Here is a 19,358-nt window from a genome sequence, read left to right on the forward strand (position 1 = left end):
GGCAGCGATGTCTTTCCATAAGGAAGTGAAGGGATTTCTGCAGGGAAAGGGAAGTCGATGAAAGGGCACCAGGTTTACTGAAGGAAAGGGAATCCAAGCTCTCCACAGGTCTTAATCACAAACTCAGGGAATGAAACCAAGACTAGAACAAACCTTTGTCCATAACTTAGTAGGTCGTGATGGACCATCAGCCACTCGCTTTTAGGAAGAATTGAAGAGTTGTGTAATCAGCATAGGAGCAACAAGGTCAAAACAAATGATCTGGCTAATAAAATATCTAATAAAATATCTTCAAAACAACATATTCAAGAGTCCACTTAATTTAATCCATACAGGGAATACATTAAGACACTTGGCTCAAGGTTTTCATTCACTATGCTGCAGAAATCATATGAATAGCAGCAGAGATTGAACATCTCTTCAGTGTCCAGCTGAGCTGACTCACCTTCGCCGTGCCGTCCTCCTTGAGGCTGATGAGATCTAAGTTGAACTCTTTCCGCAGACCATCAGTCTTGTTAAGGACTATCCGTCCTGTCAAACCATCCCATTGGGCCTGAGGCACAAAAACAGTATACAATGAGAATGATGCACAACATTGGTTTTACTGCTGTGTCTTTCAATCATAGCGGTAATGGAATATTATGCATCCTTAGGGCATGTGCATCTGTTAACACAAAACCCCCAAGAGTTTCAACTAAACATTTTGCTGGTCAATTAAATTTTAGTTGAATGGACTATTGTGCAGAGTCTGAACGGAAACACTTGGATCATGTGCTTCAGGTTTGCCTAAATGGTGAATAAAACAGTACATTACTGTATTACAAGTCATACCACTTATTTTTTTACTTGCAATAAAATTGCAATAATATAAAATGGGGAAAAAGTAGCACTTGCTCTAATGTATGGGAAAACAACAATATTTAAAAGTAGCATCGGTAATTAATTCATTCATTAACCATTTCAGTTGTATTCGACTCTTGGTGATTCTATGGGCCATCTCTTGCCATATGCAAGAGACATGATTTTTCTTGGCAATGATTTTTCCGGGGTAGGTTGTCAGGTCTTACCCCAACTCTCCTCATTACATGGCCTGGGACTCACTCACACGCATTCACACCCCCCAGACAATTCTCTAATTCACCTATACTGCATGTTTTTGGATATTGGGGGAAACCGGAACACCCAGAGGAAATGCACGCAGCATATGCAAACTCCACACAGAAAGGCCTCATGGCTCAGCTGGGACTTGAACCAGGCGACAGTGCTACTCACTGAGCCACTGTGCCACTTAAAGGGTTAGTTCACCCAAAAATGAGAATAATGTCATTTATTACTCACCCTCATGTCGTTCTACACACGTAAGGCCTTCGTTCATCTTCGGAACACAAATTAAGTTATTTTTGATAAAATCCGATGGCTCAGTGAGGTCTCTATTGCCAGCAATGCCACTGAACTTCTCAAGATCCCGAAAGGTACTCAAAACATATTTAAAACAGTTCATGTGAGTTCAGTGGTTCTTTTTGTGTGCCAAAAAACCCCCCAAAATAACGACTTTTCAACGATATCTAGTGATTGCCAATTTCAAAACACTGCTTCGAATCTTTTGTTTCGAATCAGTGATTCAGAGTGCCAAAGTCACGTAATTTCAGCAGTTTGGCATTTTGACACACGAGCCGAATCACTGATTCGAAACAAAAGATTCAAAGCAGTGCTTTGAAATCGGCCATCACTAGATATCGTTAAAAAATTTGTTTTGTTTTTTTTGGCACACAAAAAGTATTCTCGTCGCTTTATAATATTAAGGTTGAACCACTATACTCACATGAAATGTTTTAAATATGTTTTGAGTACCTTTCTGGATCTTGAGAAGTTCAGTGGCATTGCTGGCAATAGAGACCTCACTGAGCCATCGGATTTCATCAAAAATATCTTAATTTATGTTCCGAAGATGAACGAAGATCTTACGGGTGTGGAACGACATGAGGGTGAGTAATAAATTACAGAATTTTCATTTTTGGGTGAACTAACCCTTTAATTCAAATGGCCATATCAAGTCAAGTAAATGTCAGGGTTATGTTATATTTTCATTCATGTGCCTATGTTTCTTGTGTTTCTTTTCAGTTTAATCTTGTTAATCCCCTTGTTAGTTTCCTTGGTTTCTGATTAATTACATCTGTGTCTTATTTAGTTCCCTTGTTTGCTTCTGTGTATTTATACTTCCTGTTTTGTTCAGTTCACTGTCAGTTATCGTCTTTACTTTCAGTGTGCTTATGCTGGTTTGTTTTCCTGTGTATTCTCCTGTGCTCTCCTGCATTCTTGGTTTGCTTATTAAAGACTTTTGAATTAGTACTTCCTCATGTGTGTTGACTAGAACACACAAAGATCGTGACAGTAACTATGTCTTCCTTTTGTAATTTTATTAATAATAAATCAAATCATACACTACCATTCAAACGTTTATAGTCTGTAAGATTTTTTTTTATGTTTTTGAAAGAAGTCTCTTATGGTCACCATTTATTTACATAAATACAGTAAAAACTGTAACATTGAACTGTTGAACTGTTTGACTTTACTGGTATTTTTGAACAATTTAATGCATCCACCCTGAATAAAAGTATTAATTTAAAGAGTATTAATTTAAAACGAAAACTTTTGAACAGTAGTGTGCATCATATAAAATCATTGTCTCTGTCAAAAGTTAAATATGCTTTTTTGACGTTTTTCGTCTGAATTTGGTAGCAGAATTACAAAACATCTGCGTTGTTCCTATCTGAATAAATGTAACAGCTGCTTCTAGTCCAGTGGAAATTAAAATGCAGGGCAACCCATGCATGTATTTGCAATATTAAAGTGCAATATTAAAGTGTGGATGATTTAAAACACGTAAGTGTAGATTTTACACTTGATGTCACTTGGTTTAAAGTTTACATCACTGGTTTAAAGTGACATCACTAGTAAAGACCATTTTTAATAATCTTAAGATGTTTGAGGATGTTTTGTATCGACTTTAGCAAGTGTTACAGAACTTTTTAATTTACTGTTACATTTAATCACATGCCACCACAACAATTACGGGCATTATGAATGTAAGATAAGACTTATAATTCTAGTTTAAAGGCATAGTTCTCGATTAAGTTTAAAAATAAATTTAATTCACACAGAAGCTGTTTGAGGCAAAATTTCAAAGCTTTAGGCTACATTTTCTGAATAAATGACAAGTGCTCTTTCCTGCGTGGTCGTTTTTTTCCCAAAAAGCAAAAACATCAAGCTAGTGTACCGTCATTTCATTTCCCCTAGCTTTTTTTGTACCAAAAATGAGAGCAAACAATCCCAGAATTCAATCAGCTGAGGCAACTAAGGAAGAGTAATAGCCCTGTTCAGACCTTCTCTACCTTTGATAAGTGAGTGGGATATCAGGAAAAAACACTTCTATTATCAAGGTTGCAGTGTTTCTCAGAGCACATCTCAAAACAAGAGGCTAGCCTTCAACATGTCACCAGACTTGTTCAGGTGGATACAGCTTACTATTCTGCAGGACACTTTGGAGACTTGATGCTGACCTCGATGTGAACCATTTCCACCACTGCAGGGAATTATAATGAAGCCACTGGAGACAAGGGGTGCACTGTATTCTAACATGTTCACTTATGCCAGGAATTTATTTTATTTTTTAAAATAGTCGTAGTTTTTAAAATGACAATAGGAATTCACTTGTTACTAATTTACCATTTAGCTGAAACTTGTCCAAAAACACCCTGTAGCAACGAAAGCGGCTCGCTCAAGGTCAAACCAGTGACAGATCATGGAGCAACTCTTGTGGGATTTGAATCCGCAACCTTTTGGGTTACCAGCACACATCTTCAACCACTAGATTATCTGCATTGCAACATAGCATAGCATAAAATAATTTAATGTCAGTAAATGTATTTTTAGTCATTTTTAAACCTGGAAATAAAACAAGGTTTAGGATTTTGAGACATTTAAAAACAAAGAAATGACACAACTTTATATTTCTAGGCCACTAAACAACCAAATATGCAAGTTTGTCACTTCGGAACAAAACAAATACTAAGAAATTCTGAAATTACATTTTTACAACACGTATTAATTTACTCAAATTGTTCTGTTGATAATATAATTTGAATAAAATAAAAGATTTTGAATACAAAAACATTTTTTTTCTTTGGAATATGAGCAGTGACTGTTCACAATATAAGACCAGGATTGTGAATACCTTATAAACTTATAAACTTACTTTAATCAGTGTATCTTTAAAGTTACAGTTAAACTGTGATTGCTACAACATTTCAGCTCTTTCTAGAAGCAAAAAATATCTAACATGTATTGTATAATTTCATAATGACAACACTTATTTTCCTTATTGGTTCTGAGAAGCAGAGGGTGGTGACCCTAATATGTGGGATCACAAAAATTTTTGGTGCCAAAAATAACATAATAATACTTATTTTTCACTTCAACCCTAGAATTTGGCCCCAAGCAGGGATAAATACTGTGAAAACCTCCCCTAAATGTGTGACTAGAGCCGTGGGTCTTATATGCAGTGCAGTTTCGTCAGAATGGCTTTGCCAAGTCGTATGCAGTGTAATATAATCAAAGCTCCTTAAATGGAGTCCTTTTTTTTTTTTGCTACAGTACAGGAGCTACATAATTTAAAATTATATGGCACATAATACTTTCTGTAGGTTATTCCTTATAAAAGGCAGTCCCCATAAGCAAAACCGCACTGATCAGCATCTCCTGCCCAATGGGTCAACATAAACAAATACTACATGTTCAGCCTTCTGTCACAGTTGATTAGTTGCACCAAAATTCCCATTACAGCACTTAAGTGAGGGAAAATGATTTAAATGGACAGGACAAGCAAGAAAAAGAATAAATGAAATGAACAGGGTTTTTTATTTGTCCTGGCAATCTATTTAAAGCTCTCCAGCATTGCTGCTTCTGCTGTTAAAGTGAAGAATTTCAATGGCTATACAGCACATAGTGATGTGTTTTTGTACCCTACAACATATCGAAAATTAAGAATTTTCTAGCTCAGTGTCTGTAGAGAGGCCTCTTACAACACAGTGTTTTATGGCTTTAATGGTGTTGTAATACAGAGTTTATGGGTCGTTAAAATATAGCATCTGGACTCATTAGCAGTTCGTCTCGGTGTTGGCATGAACAGAAAACTAACTCTACACTTGCTCAACTCAAAACAAGCCCAATTAGACACTTACACTTAAAGTCAAAGTGCATAATTTTTCATATGCTCAATACTTTCTTGATTCCCAGTTTAACATGCGGAAATGACTATAAGTAAGCCATTTAAAGGTTCATTTCCCTCAAAAGTGTAAACACTGTAGCTCTGTGGAGCAACACTGGCTCAGCCAATGGCATGAGTTTGGGGGTGGAGCTACCTGTATTTTGATCAACAAAAGATGGCGAAAAAATACTGGAAACCCATTCATTATCTTTATAGGGCAGGGGTGTCCAAACCTTGTCCTTGAGGGTCACTGTCCTGCAGAGTATAGTTCCAACTTGCCTCAACACACCTGCTTGGAAGTTTCTGGTATGCCTAAGATAGGGGAATTGATTTTTAACGATAACTTACGATATAAACTGTTAAAGACAGAACAACTGTGAGGTATGAGGTTGTTAATAGATGGTATTTGCTTCTGCTGAAGCCATCAGCCTGCATTATTTCACTTATTTTCTAAATAATCATTTTCAGCAGTGGAATTTCTGGTGAAAAACTTCATTACCCATGATTCTGCAAAGAAATCTCAACCAATCAGAAAATTGAGCTGTGAAAGACTTAATCGAGTCTGTCTCCCTACACTCCCTACACATTGTTAATTCTTAGTTCATGTTAATTAAAAAGTGGAATCCTTATTAGTGTTACCTGTTACTTTTATATATCTCCCATTTTTATTTTGCAATAATTTGTTTTTAATTTCCCTCAATAACGCTGTTAAATACACAGTCTTGGAACTGTAACTGGAACAGTTGGTGAGCACTGTTGCACTCTATAGGGCAGAACTGACATACTTCAACCAGTGGCATGAGTTTGAGGGTGGGGCTACCTGTATTTCTGGAAGATGGAGAAAATGTTCCGAAAGCCTGTTATGAAAAACGCCATTAGGTTTACAATTTCATTTGGTGATGCTAATGGTGCAAAAATGACACACTTCAGCTTTAAAAACGTTGTAAGCAATGTTAGCCGCATTGCTAACTTGTGCCACCGAATCAGACCACCTTCTCATGACTAAAACCACACATCTCTTTAAATCCCTCCAAAGACATGTCAACAAACCAGATATCAGCAAATCCAAATGTACAAAATGAATGACAGGCAGAGTAGTGCCAAGCTTTCTGATAAGCTAACATGCACAGAAGCTTTTCTGTTGTTTACAGAGTCTAGGCTGTCACAGAGACAGTGATTCCTCATGAAACCTATTACAGTGATATCTGTCAGGTAGTAGTGTAGGTAATCAAAAATAGTTAACAGCAGCTTTAAGTCCTGTATTTTTTCTTTCTCTGGTATTGGTGCTCTGTGAATAAAGTGCAAAGTGAGCACCAAGGGCTTCTAGTTCAAACACACATAGCAGACTAAAACAGGGAAACGAATTCACTCTCTGTACCGCTAAGCCATGCAGGCCGCCCCTTCTCTAATGCACTGTGGCACTATTCATTTTTAAAAACAGCCATAAAGCCTCTTCCATTTCTAAACCCAGGAACACTCAGACTGCCGAGACACTATGCAAGTGGAATTGAAAGCACATCTAAAAATGATACTGAAAGGCCTATTCAGAACAAACTTTCATTCCCCTAGACAGCCATTTTGTGCTATATCACAGGCATCGCTTTTTGAGTTCTCAGAGTGTATGGACACACACCCCACACTCAGACATGAAGGAGTGTTATGACCCCTCGGTTCAAAGGCAGTGAGAGCATCCAGCAGTGATCTGGGACTTAAAAAAGATCAAAATGCAGAGGTACCATTTTCAGGCACCTCTGCCCTGAAAAATATGTTTCATCTACAAAAGCATCTTTATGTAACCTACGGGTCAAAAATCTGAAAGAAAGTTGTTTAAATTCTAAAAGAGTACAAAAAGACTGTCTGATAAATATTCCACAACGTGTCAAGAAGCATTTACACATTTAGTGATCATGAAATGAAACTCATTTTCAACATGTGGGGCAGTGACTGTTGCAGATAAGATATGGGCATGTCCATCGATGCAACTAAAGGTTTAACTTCATACAAATGAGCAACAACGCAATGTGACCGCAGAAGCTCTTGCAATTTGTCCCCTTTGAGATATTTATTTTTAACCATTCAGTATGATTTATTTCTAACTACATGAAACAAATGATGCATGTAAACCATATCAGAAACTGTGATAATTCAGAGTTTGATTCATTGATAATTGCTCATCTTCTTAATTATATGATGCATCATACACTGCTGCAATTTATATACACTTCTGGAGTCAGTAAGATTTTTTAATGTTTTTGAAAGTCTGTTTTGCTCACTAAAGCTGTATTTATTTGATCAAATATACAGTAAAACATGTTGTGGAATATTATTATAATTTAAAGGAGACCAATTATGCCCCTTTTCACAAGATGTAATATAACTATCTGGTCTCCCCAGAATGTGTCTGTGAAGTTTCAGCTAAAAATACCCTACAGATCATTTATTATAGCTTGTCAAATTTGCCCCTATTTGGATGTGAGCAAAAACATGCCATTTTTGTGTGTCCCTTTAAATGCAAATGAGCTGCTGCTCCCTGCCCGCTTTCCAAAAGAGGGCGGAGCTTTAACTGCTCGCGCTTCGGGTTCCAATAACATTAATAAAACTATAACAACAATAAAGCTGGACAATCTCACATGCAGCCAAAATGACGATCGTCAGTAACGGTGTTCAGCCTTACATTGTTCAAACCGGAGTCGGACACTGATGGAGAGACTCAGGAAGAAGTTACAACTTTTAGAATGCATCTGGACGTTTCTGAATGGTTAGTGGATAAATTTATGTAGTTGCTGTGGAGTTGATTTAACTCATCGACTAGCATGTGCCGTCATGTTAATCTTTTGTGCAAAACCCGTATGGATACCCACTATACATAGCGTACCTGTTTGCTAAACAGAGCCATACACACCAGGCTAAAGTTTATGATTGCTATCAAATGCTGTGAATGGTCTAATATTTTTTCCAAAATATCGCTCAGACAGAAACGCTCCTTATTTAGCAATCAAGCTTGCCAGGGTCAACTTGCAGGCTATCCAAGCTAATGACACTCTAAATCAGTGGTTCCCAAACTGGGGTACGAGTACCCCTGGGGGTACGTGATGTGACAGAGGGGGTACACAAAGTTTTGTCGTTCATTTAATTATTCCCCATCTTAAAATAACATTAAAACCGAGCATGTATTTCGGGGCAGAATGCCATAAATACATGACATCCAATCAAAATACCACATCTTTTGCAGTCAAACTGACTAAATCCATTTCCATATAAGCATATGGAGCGAGTCTGCTGCCTTAGCAGTTCGCGCTACTTTACTGCCATTCTCGACAATGTACCTGTAGATTTAACACTTACTAGCATGAAAAACATATAACCTGGCACAGAAGGTGCATAGACATCAATTCAAGATTCAAACTCTTGATACAAAACATACCTTTTGTGAGTTCTTGTTTTTAATGTTGATAATATTATACGAGCAAGAATGCACATCCAAATATCTACACGTTTGCAAATGTCACATTGATTTTATAGAACAGTTCAGCAAACAAACGGGTTATATTAAATGATGTTCTTCACAATATTGTCAGTATTTACTCTATTTTGCAACGAAATAATAGTTCCAACGAAAGCCACAGCAGAACTACAACAGACACAGCGGTGTTTTGTGAACGAATATGTGGCTTTGAACGAATCGTTTGTTAAAGTCTTGATTCAATAAATACAGCCACTTGCTTTGTTACTGAATGAACGTGACTCAAGCATTAAGACTTATCGCCACCTACTGGTGGTTTTAGTATGTAAAAGAATAATTTTTCACGTTTTTATCATCATTGCATATTTTACCATTTATTTATTTATTTTTAAAAACATTATTAATGATGTAAAGGTATTTATATATTTAAATATTTATTATAAAGATAATACATGCACTGTAAAGGCAATTTAGGGGGCAAATATTGTCCCTTAATGGAAAAGGTGCAGTCTAAGTGGAAGAGAGGGGGTACGCAGAGGGATGGTAAATGCCTCAGGGGCTACTCCACTCTAAAAAGTTTGGGAACCACTGCTCTAAATAGTGTTGTGTTTGTCAGTGGAGCCAACGACAGAACAGTTAGCATGCTTTGCTCGAACTTTTGACATGGCCTTAGAACTGGTACACCGTTTTCGCTTGCGAAAGCAAAATGACGGCGCCATGGGTGGAAATATGTAGATTAAGGGGCGGTAATACTATAATAAGATCCCCCTGCTACGTCACTGGGGGAGCGAAATCTGAGCAGCTTGTATTTCCACATGCTTGCAGAGAAAGGCTTGCCAAAACAAAGTTACTGGGCTGTTTTCTTGGTTGGTAGTTGCACGGGGACCTGATTATAGCACTTAAACATGGAAAAATTCAGATTTTCATAATATGTCCACTTTAAAATAACTTTTCTATTTATTAATATTTTAAAATGTAATTTATTTCTGTAATGGCAAAACTGGCATTACTGCAGTCTTCAGTGTCACATGATCCTTCAGAAATCATTCTAGTGTGCTGATTTAGTGAAACATTTCTTATGATTATCAATGTTGAAACAGTTGTGCCACTACAATTTTTTTTCAGGATTCTTTGATGAATGCAAAGTTAAAAACAGCTTTTTTTGGTCATTGAAATCTTTTGTAACATTATGTGTTTACTGTCACTATTGATAAATTTAAAGTGTCCTTGATGAGAAAAAAAAAAATCCTACTGACCCCAAACTTTTAAATGGTCATGTATGCGTTTACCTGCAAAATATCATTTTAGCGGCAAGAAAACATATTCCTTGTCAAAATAAAACTTCATCTGTATCATTTTAACTTGATTTAATTGTAATAAATTGTTTTAAAGTTAAAAATAAAAGGTCTAAAATAGCTTACAATTAAAATCAAGTTTATAATTGAAATCAATTGAATGTGTTTTGCAACATAAAGGACAATATCCTCACCTCTTTAAACAAGTTCATGAAGCGCGGGCCGTACCTCCAGGGTTTGTGTCTGTGGCACTGCAGGGAGCTCACTGTCATCTGCGTGGCCCGCTGAGACGCAACAGCAACCATGAACACTGCGTCATACATGAGAGCAGCCTCGGTCTGCAGAAGGAGGGAAGAATTTACCCACAAAACATCCTCTAAATATAATCAAACTTCACATTAATGCATTAATATACACACAGAAGTTGTTTTTGTTTACCATTCGCACAATATTGGATGTTACGTAATGGCATTTAAGTTTAATTTCTTTTCCATCAGATCACAGGAAGAGAGCCCCTCCCCCGTCCCCTGCCGCACACACCTTATGTTTCTCTGGGTGTTATTCAGTGCTAAAATGTGACCTGGATGGTAAAAATAGATTTGAATAAATCTCCCGATGCTTTCTGCTTTAAGCCCCTCATGCATGTCTAATGAGGCTGAGTGTGCTAGCAGTATCTACACTGCCTTCTGGAGGACGGGTAGATTAGTCAACTGCGGTAAGACTTAATCCCAGTTATTCTAACTGTGAAGGAAGGGCTTATAGGGAGAAGTTAGGTACTGGTTTTAGTTCTGGTCTATATGCAAATAAAGATTTTGAGCAGCAGGATTGGCTCGTTTTACTGTGCGTTCAGACAGTCAGTATGTGGGATGGACAACCATATTCACTGTAAAACCGATCAGTAAAATTAATGAAAAGAAATGAGTTTGTTTCACTCAAATTATAATGAAAGTTCATTGTACTTAATAGAAAAAAAATTGTGTGAACTCAAAATTTCATTGTAGTAAGCTGAACTTAATATGACTGAGTTGCAGCAGATTTCTAATTCCCAGCATGCTTTGCATCAGACTGTATAAATAAATGTTGAAATTAAGTGCTATTTTGTGTGTTTTTGCACAAGATTAACATAGGGAGACATGAGTTAGTGTTTAATGTTGTTTTATGTTGGGTTCTGTTATGTTATAGGGTTACCATTGTGGTGAAGAGTAGAGCCTGTGGTTAGGTTGAGGATGGGCTGCAAAACTTTTAAGACCACATATACTGTATGATGTTTGATTATATGCAAATATATAATGACAGTCTCTTTGATAGTTATAATAGCATGTGTTATTTGCTATCTAACATTTAAACAAGATCTGTGAACTGTAGGAGCAAAGGGAGGCCAGTGACGTGATTGAGGTCAGAGACACCTGTGCACCATACTGGCCTTGCTCTGCTTCCACTGCTCTCAGCCCCGTCCCACTTGTCAAAAAAGTTTTAGCTTCTATTAACTTAAAAAAAATGAGTTTGTTTACTTAAATGTTTTGAGGTAATACATTTTGAATATTCTGAACTTATTGAGTTTTACAGTGTAAGAGGTGTGACTCCGAAATGTCCTGTTCATGCAATATCTTACAGGAGCAGATCAAATTCGGTCTGTATGAACACATAACTGAAGTCAAGACAAGACTTTTTAGTAACACTTTAGTTTAGGGTCCAATTCTCACTATTAAAGGGATAGTTTACCCAAAAAATAAGAATAAAGAATATATTTTGAAGAATGTTGGTAACCAAATGGTTTATGGTCTCCATTGACTTCCATAGTATTTTTTTTTCATACTATGGAAATCAATGGTGACCAGCAACTGTTTAGTTACCAACATTCTTCAAAATATATTCTTTTGCGTTCAACAGAACAAAGAAACTCATACAGATTTTAAAAAAAAACATGAAGGTAAGAAAATGATGACAGAATTTTCATTTTTGGGTGAACTATCCCTTTAACTAGTTGCTTATTAGCATGCTTATTACTGGCATATTATTGGCTGTTTAATAGTACTTATAAAATACATATTAATGCCTTATTCTGCATGACTATATTCTACATCCCTTAATCCTACCCAATACCTAAACTTATCAACTACCTTACTAACTATTAATAAGCAGTAATAAACAGGACTGAGCATGACAGCAGACAATACTTACAGTCATAATGCCGCTCATCAATCCACTCTCAGGTTTGGGCGGTGACAGCTGGCGCTCCATGGACCACTTCTGGATCACGGAAGCCACATATGGATCATCTAAATTCAGGAGGCGGAAGGCAGTCATGTTGACTCCACTGTAGCGGTACGGCTCAAGATCCAAAGCAAACAGATCCTGCAAGGCAACAAGAGTTTGTTCAGATTTAGCTTTAAGAGCTGTGCAAACTTTGCACAAGATATAACATCTTCATGCCATGTGTTTCTTTGCTATAAGAGATCAAATGGTCCATTTTGATTGTGGTGCAGCCTTAAGCTCTTGTTAGCAGAAGACAATTCATAGTTGTGCAAAACTCAGATTTCAAGAATTGTCTCCCTTTAAATTCATAAATTGAGATTTGGATTGAATTGGCAGAAAGCAGAATTTACTAAATTACTGAATTCAACAGGTAATGCTTTCTGGTAAAAGTATGTCTACAATATAAACAGCGTAGGAGAATGACAGGGGAGAGACAAATTGTTAAATAAAGTTGTTATTTTTGTTTTGTTTTTGCAAACAAAAAGTATTCTCGTCGCTTCATAACATTAAGGTTGAACCATTGTAGTCACGTCGACTGTTTTAACAATGTCTTTAGTACCTTTCTGGACCTTGAATTATGTTGCTTTCTATGGGGCAGTGGTTCCCATGTCCCTGGAGGCCCCGTAACACTGCATATTTTGTATCTCTCCTTTGTCTGACACACCCATTTCTAGTCTTGGAGTCTCTACTAATGAGCTGATGATATGAATCAGGTGTGTTTGATTAAGGAGACATGGAAAGCATGCAGTGTTGGGGGGCCTCCAGGAATGTGGTTGGGAACCCCTGCTATGGGGGATAAAAAAACTCTCAGATTTCATCAGAAATATCTTAATTTGTGTTCTGAAGATGAACAAAAGTCTTACGGGTTTGGAATGACACAAGGGTGAGTACTTAATGACAGAAAGTTAATTTTTAGGTGACTTAATTAAACTTTCTGATAAGGTTGCCAAGCCATAATTCAAAGTTTGTCTATCTAGTCTGTCTTTCATATCATTCTACTTCCCTAAATTCAATTTCACTCTGAATTTTTTTTAAACTTTTCCAATACAAAAGCTTAGGATTGTGCGCTACCATTTCAGTTTCATGTGTCAATGAATGAAATCAGTAAACACTGTCAAACATAAACTAGAATGAATATTGTACAGCCTGACATAAGACAGTTGATGTCTCCCATGGTGTATAAGGTTTTTATGTCTCAAGATGTCAACGGGGTGGCATCATATAATCTGACAATCAACAATTGTAAGAAACAGCAGAAAATCACTTCGCCTGCTTATCATCTAATGTTATAAAAAGAGCTCTTATTAATAGCAAGCAGGGAGCTTTTCAGACTCACCAAAGTAGTGAAGAAAAAATGATAGTACTCGGTCATCATACCCATCGACATCAGCTGCGGGGAACAAAGACAACAAAACATTTTTGTGAAGAATCCAAAAAGAAAAGAAAGCAACGATGGGTTGAGTATGAAATAAGATGGTTTCAGCAGTATTCAGAAATAAAGGCAGCACATACTGAGTTACATCTATTTGCTTAAAGTACAGCTCAGAAATCCTGCTGGGTCACAGCATGCAAGAGCACTTCACTCTCATTTTCAATCCATTTCAATCTGCGCAACGTTACAAGTTCAACTAAAGTTCAGAATGAGAATCTATTGAAAGGATGCCGCACCTGTTTGAGAAGCTCGGCGGCTACTTGGTAGGAGCAGTCGAAGATGACATAAAACTCTTGTTCTTTCTTCATCTCCTTCAGCAGGGGGCGACTGTCACCTCCTCCCGAAGGCAGCTGGCGGATACGGATCTTCAGGTTGTTTTTGGACGGAGCTTTGATCAGTTCTTGCATACGCATTAATCCTTGAAACAACAGAACACAAGAGTGATCGGAGGTGGGGAGCAATGGAAGAGAAACAAACTCATCACGAGCAGCAGTAATTACGCTTTTGATTTCCCTAGTGTGATAGCAGATGTTTACAGGGACCATAAATTGGGACTCATCTATTCTGTTCATACATAACAATCAGATGCATTTTTTGGGGCTTCTCTGTAATCAAAGGACTCAGTCTATAGTAGCGAAAAGTATTGCATTAAACTGCAGCAGGTCAAAATGTTATCTAAAGGTTGAACAGAACCGGGAAAGGCATTACCAAGGGCCTTAGCAGAAAATTACTGATTCAGTCAGCGTTACTAGATAATAAGGTTCACCTATGATACTTTTTGCTATGATTGCATACAGCTCTAAATCTCTCTAATACTTCCAACAGACTTTGTAATAATAGTAAAGGCTATAGAGGAAATCCAGAAAAAAATTATTTTAAATGTAACATGGTGAAAGCCTAATGGTTTTGTCTAGGCCGGATCAAACGACCATGGGGCTCTGGGGTACAACCGCCAACAAAGTGAAGTGATGCAATGACCTCCATAAACACACAATCTCAACCATAAGCCACATTTAATTATGTCTGCACACTACAGAAACTGCAACTGTTCCATATTGTACACAACCTAATCACTTTTATACTACTTTTAGACTGTTTAGACTTTGATGAGGTGCTGATCATTTGTATCAACACTTCGAGAGGTCTAATAGCAATTGTTGTGCAATTAAATCCTGAAAAATGCCTAAAAGTCAATGTTTTATATGTAGGCAGTTTGTAATTTCTTGTTAGGCATTGAAATTTGATATCTAGTATATAAAATACACAGATAAGTTTTTAATATAATGTATATAGGGGTTTAAGTAACATTGATGTCTTGAATAAAAATTAGTAGTGGAAATATTTAATACATTTAATTAGCTTTTTTATATTTTCCATTTTCATTTTAGTTTAGTTTTTTATATTTATTTAGTTTTAAATGATTTTCATTACAGTTTTAGTCATTTTAAATACAAGTTTCTAAAGTTTCTTGAAGTTTAAAATTTTCATCTAATTTTTATATTTTATTTCAGCTTTATTACAATTAATAGTTTTAGTTAACAATAACAACACTGATACAGAGGAGCAAACTCTATTAAGAGGCAATCTTGCAGATCAATTAATTAAAGGGTTAGTTCACTCAAAAATGAAAATTCTGTCATTAATTACTCATCCTCATGTTGTTCCAAACCCGTAAGACTTTTGTTCATCTTTGGAACACAAATGAAGATCTTTTTGATGAAATCTAAGAGTTTTCTGTCCCTCCAGAGACAGCTACGTGACTACCACTTCTTCCGGAAGCTCAAACGTGCTGTGTAACACACGACAATGAACTTCATTGGTTCTCGCACACGTCAATCAAACATGCTTGAGCTTCCGTCTTCCGTTTCCGGTAACTGATGTGTGCGTTGAGGAATGTTTACATGTGAATAAAAGCCTAAATTTAATCTGTTCATCATATAAAGCAATTGTGTATCTTCAGAAAATTTGACTAAACTGCTCAATTCATATGGATTAGTTTTGCTATCTTTTAATGAACTTTTTGAAGTGTCAAAGTTGTAGTTGCGTAGCTGTCTATGGAGGGACAGAAAGCTCTCAAATTTCATCAAAAATATCCTAATTTGTGTTCCGAAGATGAATGAAGGTCTTACGGGTTTGGAACGACATGAGGGTGAGTAATTAATGACAGAATTTTCATTTTTGGGTGAACTAACCCTTTGTAAGTGTAATGCTTGTGCAATAAAATGTGACAGCAGTGAATGAATACAGGTTGTTAAAGACAGATTTAAATTAATGTAGTACATTAATAACCAGACAAGCTCAGATTCAGGGGTTCATCTCTCAAGTTCAGGGCTCCCTGTGCTCTTGGATGAGACTCTGATACGGATACATATTGGGCTGTAAGGGCCCCTGGGAGTCACAAGGTTAAAATACAAGCTTCTATATTGTTTCTATTCCCAATGTCATGGCAATATAAACCACATTTTGTCCTAGTTTTGGACCTGTCTAAACTACCTGATTTAATTTCTAATGATGCTGGTATTGTTCGTATTTTAGTCTATAATCTCATGATGGCTTTATTTGGTCATCACAGTGTTTGTTTCATCCTTAAAAAAATCTTTAATTATTCATTTCTGTGGTAACCAAAACGTAAAAGGATCCAAATTGGATTAAAAATTAAAACCCACATTTCTTACATTTTTAAATACTTTGAAGAAAATATTTCTTATGTAGGCTTAGGGGGAATTTCAATAAAAGTAGTGGCAGACTAATATTAGGGACGTGAATTTCTTATAAAGGCAGTGCAACTACACAAATTCAGTGTAATTGACATGGATAAAGAAATATGTCTGTCGTAATAAAGCCCAATAACAAACACACAGGTTTGGGCAACAAAATTGCTTTGATACTCAGTTAAAAAAAAAAAAAAAAAAAAGGTATGAAACCCCTTTTTCCAGGCAACTTATTTGCCTTGATTTAGTCTTGGCCATATAATGATGTAGGTCTACTTCCAAGCAATGGTAATATCATAAATCATGCTTTCAAAGTAGGGATTTCTGGACATAAACACAGAAAGTTGTGTGTAATTTGTGTTTTCAAACAGATGGCACACAGGAATCCAAGACAAATCACACTACAGCTGAGACGGTGTGATGTGTAAATACTAGGGTAAATTTGAGCTGGCATCTGTTCCCTGAGCTCCCCTAATGATTTCGATCCAAGTCGCTGGCTATGAATCAGACACACTAATCATTTTGAAACTGGTCAATCTGACACAAATTCTGTCTGTTGCAAGCAAGTTGTTACAAAGACATTGGCTTCAGTGTCAGCATGTTCATTTTAAGCTGTAGAAATAGAAGCATTAAATGGCAATTTTCCATTTCTTTGACTTGTGGTTATTAAACTCTAGTTTATCTGCATTTGATTTGCTCTCCAGATTAGTTTGATGCCATCAGGGGAACACTTGAAGTGTGTTGGTGAACTACCGCATAATGTGTAATTTGCATATATTATGATTACTTTGATAGAGTGTGTTGGTATTTTTTTTTTTTTTTTTTTTTGCTTTTTTAATTGTCATGAGAGGGGGAAACAGTTGGATCAGAACGTGACACAGGCCAGAATTATTATTTAGTTCACATTATAGCAACATAAAAACTTTTAAAAAGATATTATAAAACAATATCTTCAACATATTCAAAAGACTATTTAGTTGGACTTAAATGTAAGGAGTAACTTGATTTTGTTGTGATATTGGTGCTATCATATTTTTATTGGTTAGTATTTCCCCATCTGCGTGTGCTTGATTACATCAAAACAGAAGTAATCTCAGAGGCAAAGAAAGTTATTACATTTTGATTTGATGAAAACTTTTTTCTTTTGAACAATTCACACTGATAAATTATGTACAATATTGACCAGAGACAATTTATTAAAAATGTAGTCAGAGTCACACTTGATGTCATGTTGATTTCAAGTGTTTTATATCTACAGTTATTGTTTGATTCTTGAGTGAGATTCTCAGAGTGTGAGTAATCAACACATTTTATCAACTCTTTGAGAGAAATAATAATAATTATGAATCTGAATAAACATTCCAATCCTTACATTTCTTCAGTCTGCTGACACATGAGCCAAGACCTATGAAATACATGCCTGTAATCACAAGTAAACAAGGTGGGAGGAGATGCTCAATATTCAGTCAATATTTCGTTTTCAAAACCATTTTAGTTTAGAAAAGGTCACAAAAGTCAAAATATATAGAAAATGAAATATGGTATTGAAATAATGCTGTCAAAAGGAAATAAACTGATAAGGGCAAGGGCGAGTTAAACCAAACTGACCTAGAAAAACAAATGAACACTTCCCACCTGAAATCATGCATTAAACTTGCCAATGCCACATCTGAAACGTTTCACCACAGTGCATTTCAATGCAGGAATTTAAAGTGCCCATATTGTGCTATTTTAAAGTAACCTAATTTAGTTTTGAAGGTCTCCTACAATAGGTTTACATGCACCCAAGGTCAAAAAACAATCATAATATACATTACAGCATTACTCGCTTACAGCGAGTGTCGGAAACAGAACACCATTTACCATATCTGAATTTCAGCTCCAGAAGCTTCCTCAGCACTTGATATACAGTGGTACGAACAGTAACGATGGCGTTGGTTTTACCGTATTAATCTCATCCTTTTAAAGTGCTTGCAAAGTCGATTTGCTTTCATAGCACAGAAAACATTCGTCTTCTTGACATGCTGACAACACGAACCAAACTCTTTCAGGCCTCAGCTACAACTAGAGTGTTTATGGACTGGTCAAAGTAGACGTTGTTCACGGGCAGCCAATGAAGACAGGCTGGCATTATGCAATTTTTTTTTTTTTTTACAAACTTATGTAGGTTCGAGCAGAAAGTAAGACTTGAATTACTGACAATTCGTTTCAGGCAGTTCAGAATAGGCTCTTTCTTTTAGGAGACAATAACTCCTTTTATCATGCATTTTGATCTTTGAAACTTTGCAGACCTTTTACATTCACAAACAGCTATGTGTGAAAGGTAATATCTGAAAAACCATAATAAGGGCACTGTAAAGCCAAGAAATTAAATGTAAATGCTGTGAGTGACAGTGCCCTGCCAATTAAAAGTAAAACCAACATTTATACACTTACGAGCTGCCCCGCTGTGTGTCTCGCCTCTAAATTTGCAGATACGAACCAGTAACAGAACTGTTCATTGACATAAAAATATTACACTAACATTAACAGAATAGAAAACTCCTTATGTAAAAAAATTGTAAGTTGACACAAAAATGTATAAAATTCATGAGGGGATCCCTACTGAAAAGACAAGCTTAGACCACCATGCATTTCCAAACTGGTTTATGCTGGTTTCATATTGGTTTATGCTTGTTCACCATAGTGTGATATTAATATAAATATAAATAAAATATTAATATTTCGTGTGTTATGTATCGATACTGAAATATCGGAAATGCTTCCAAATACTCCTTTTCTGGAGTATCGATACACTGATACCAACTGCGCATTCTTGCTCTCTTCTCTCCGACAGTGAATTGACACACCTGCCTCCTCTCACTCGTTCCAGTTGAATAGTGCTTGCATTGCGCATAATTTTACTCATTCCCACAGGTTTCACGCTCACATCAAA

At 36.4% G+C, this 19,358-nt stretch overlaps 1 protein-coding gene across 3 annotated transcripts in view; it reads right to left on the reverse strand.

The window, feature by feature from the left end:
- The window catches only part of grik1a (glutamate receptor, ionotropic, kainate 1a), a 77,600-nt gene that overhangs the window by 29,600 nt on the left and 28,642 nt on the right, over window positions 1-19,358 (reverse strand). For all 3 annotated transcript variants that reach the window (XM_051910916.1, XM_051910914.1, XM_051910915.1), the window contains exons 4-8: window positions 13,949-14,130; window positions 13,617-13,670; window positions 12,206-12,379; window positions 10,219-10,362; window positions 446-553 (exon numbers count right to left, since the gene is read on the reverse strand). In XM_051910916.1, coding sequence (XP_051766876.1) covers window positions 446-553; window positions 10,219-10,362; window positions 12,206-12,379; window positions 13,617-13,670; window positions 13,949-14,130 — 662 coding nt within the window. The remainder of the gene's footprint in view (window positions 1-445; window positions 554-10,218; window positions 10,363-12,205; window positions 12,380-13,616; window positions 13,671-13,948; window positions 14,131-19,358) is intronic.

This window comes from Ctenopharyngodon idella, chromosome 10 (assembly GCF_019924925.1).
Source record: "Ctenopharyngodon idella isolate HZGC_01 chromosome 10, HZGC01, whole genome shotgun sequence".
Lineage (NCBI taxonomy): Eukaryota > Metazoa > Chordata > Actinopteri > Cypriniformes > Xenocyprididae > Ctenopharyngodon > Ctenopharyngodon idella.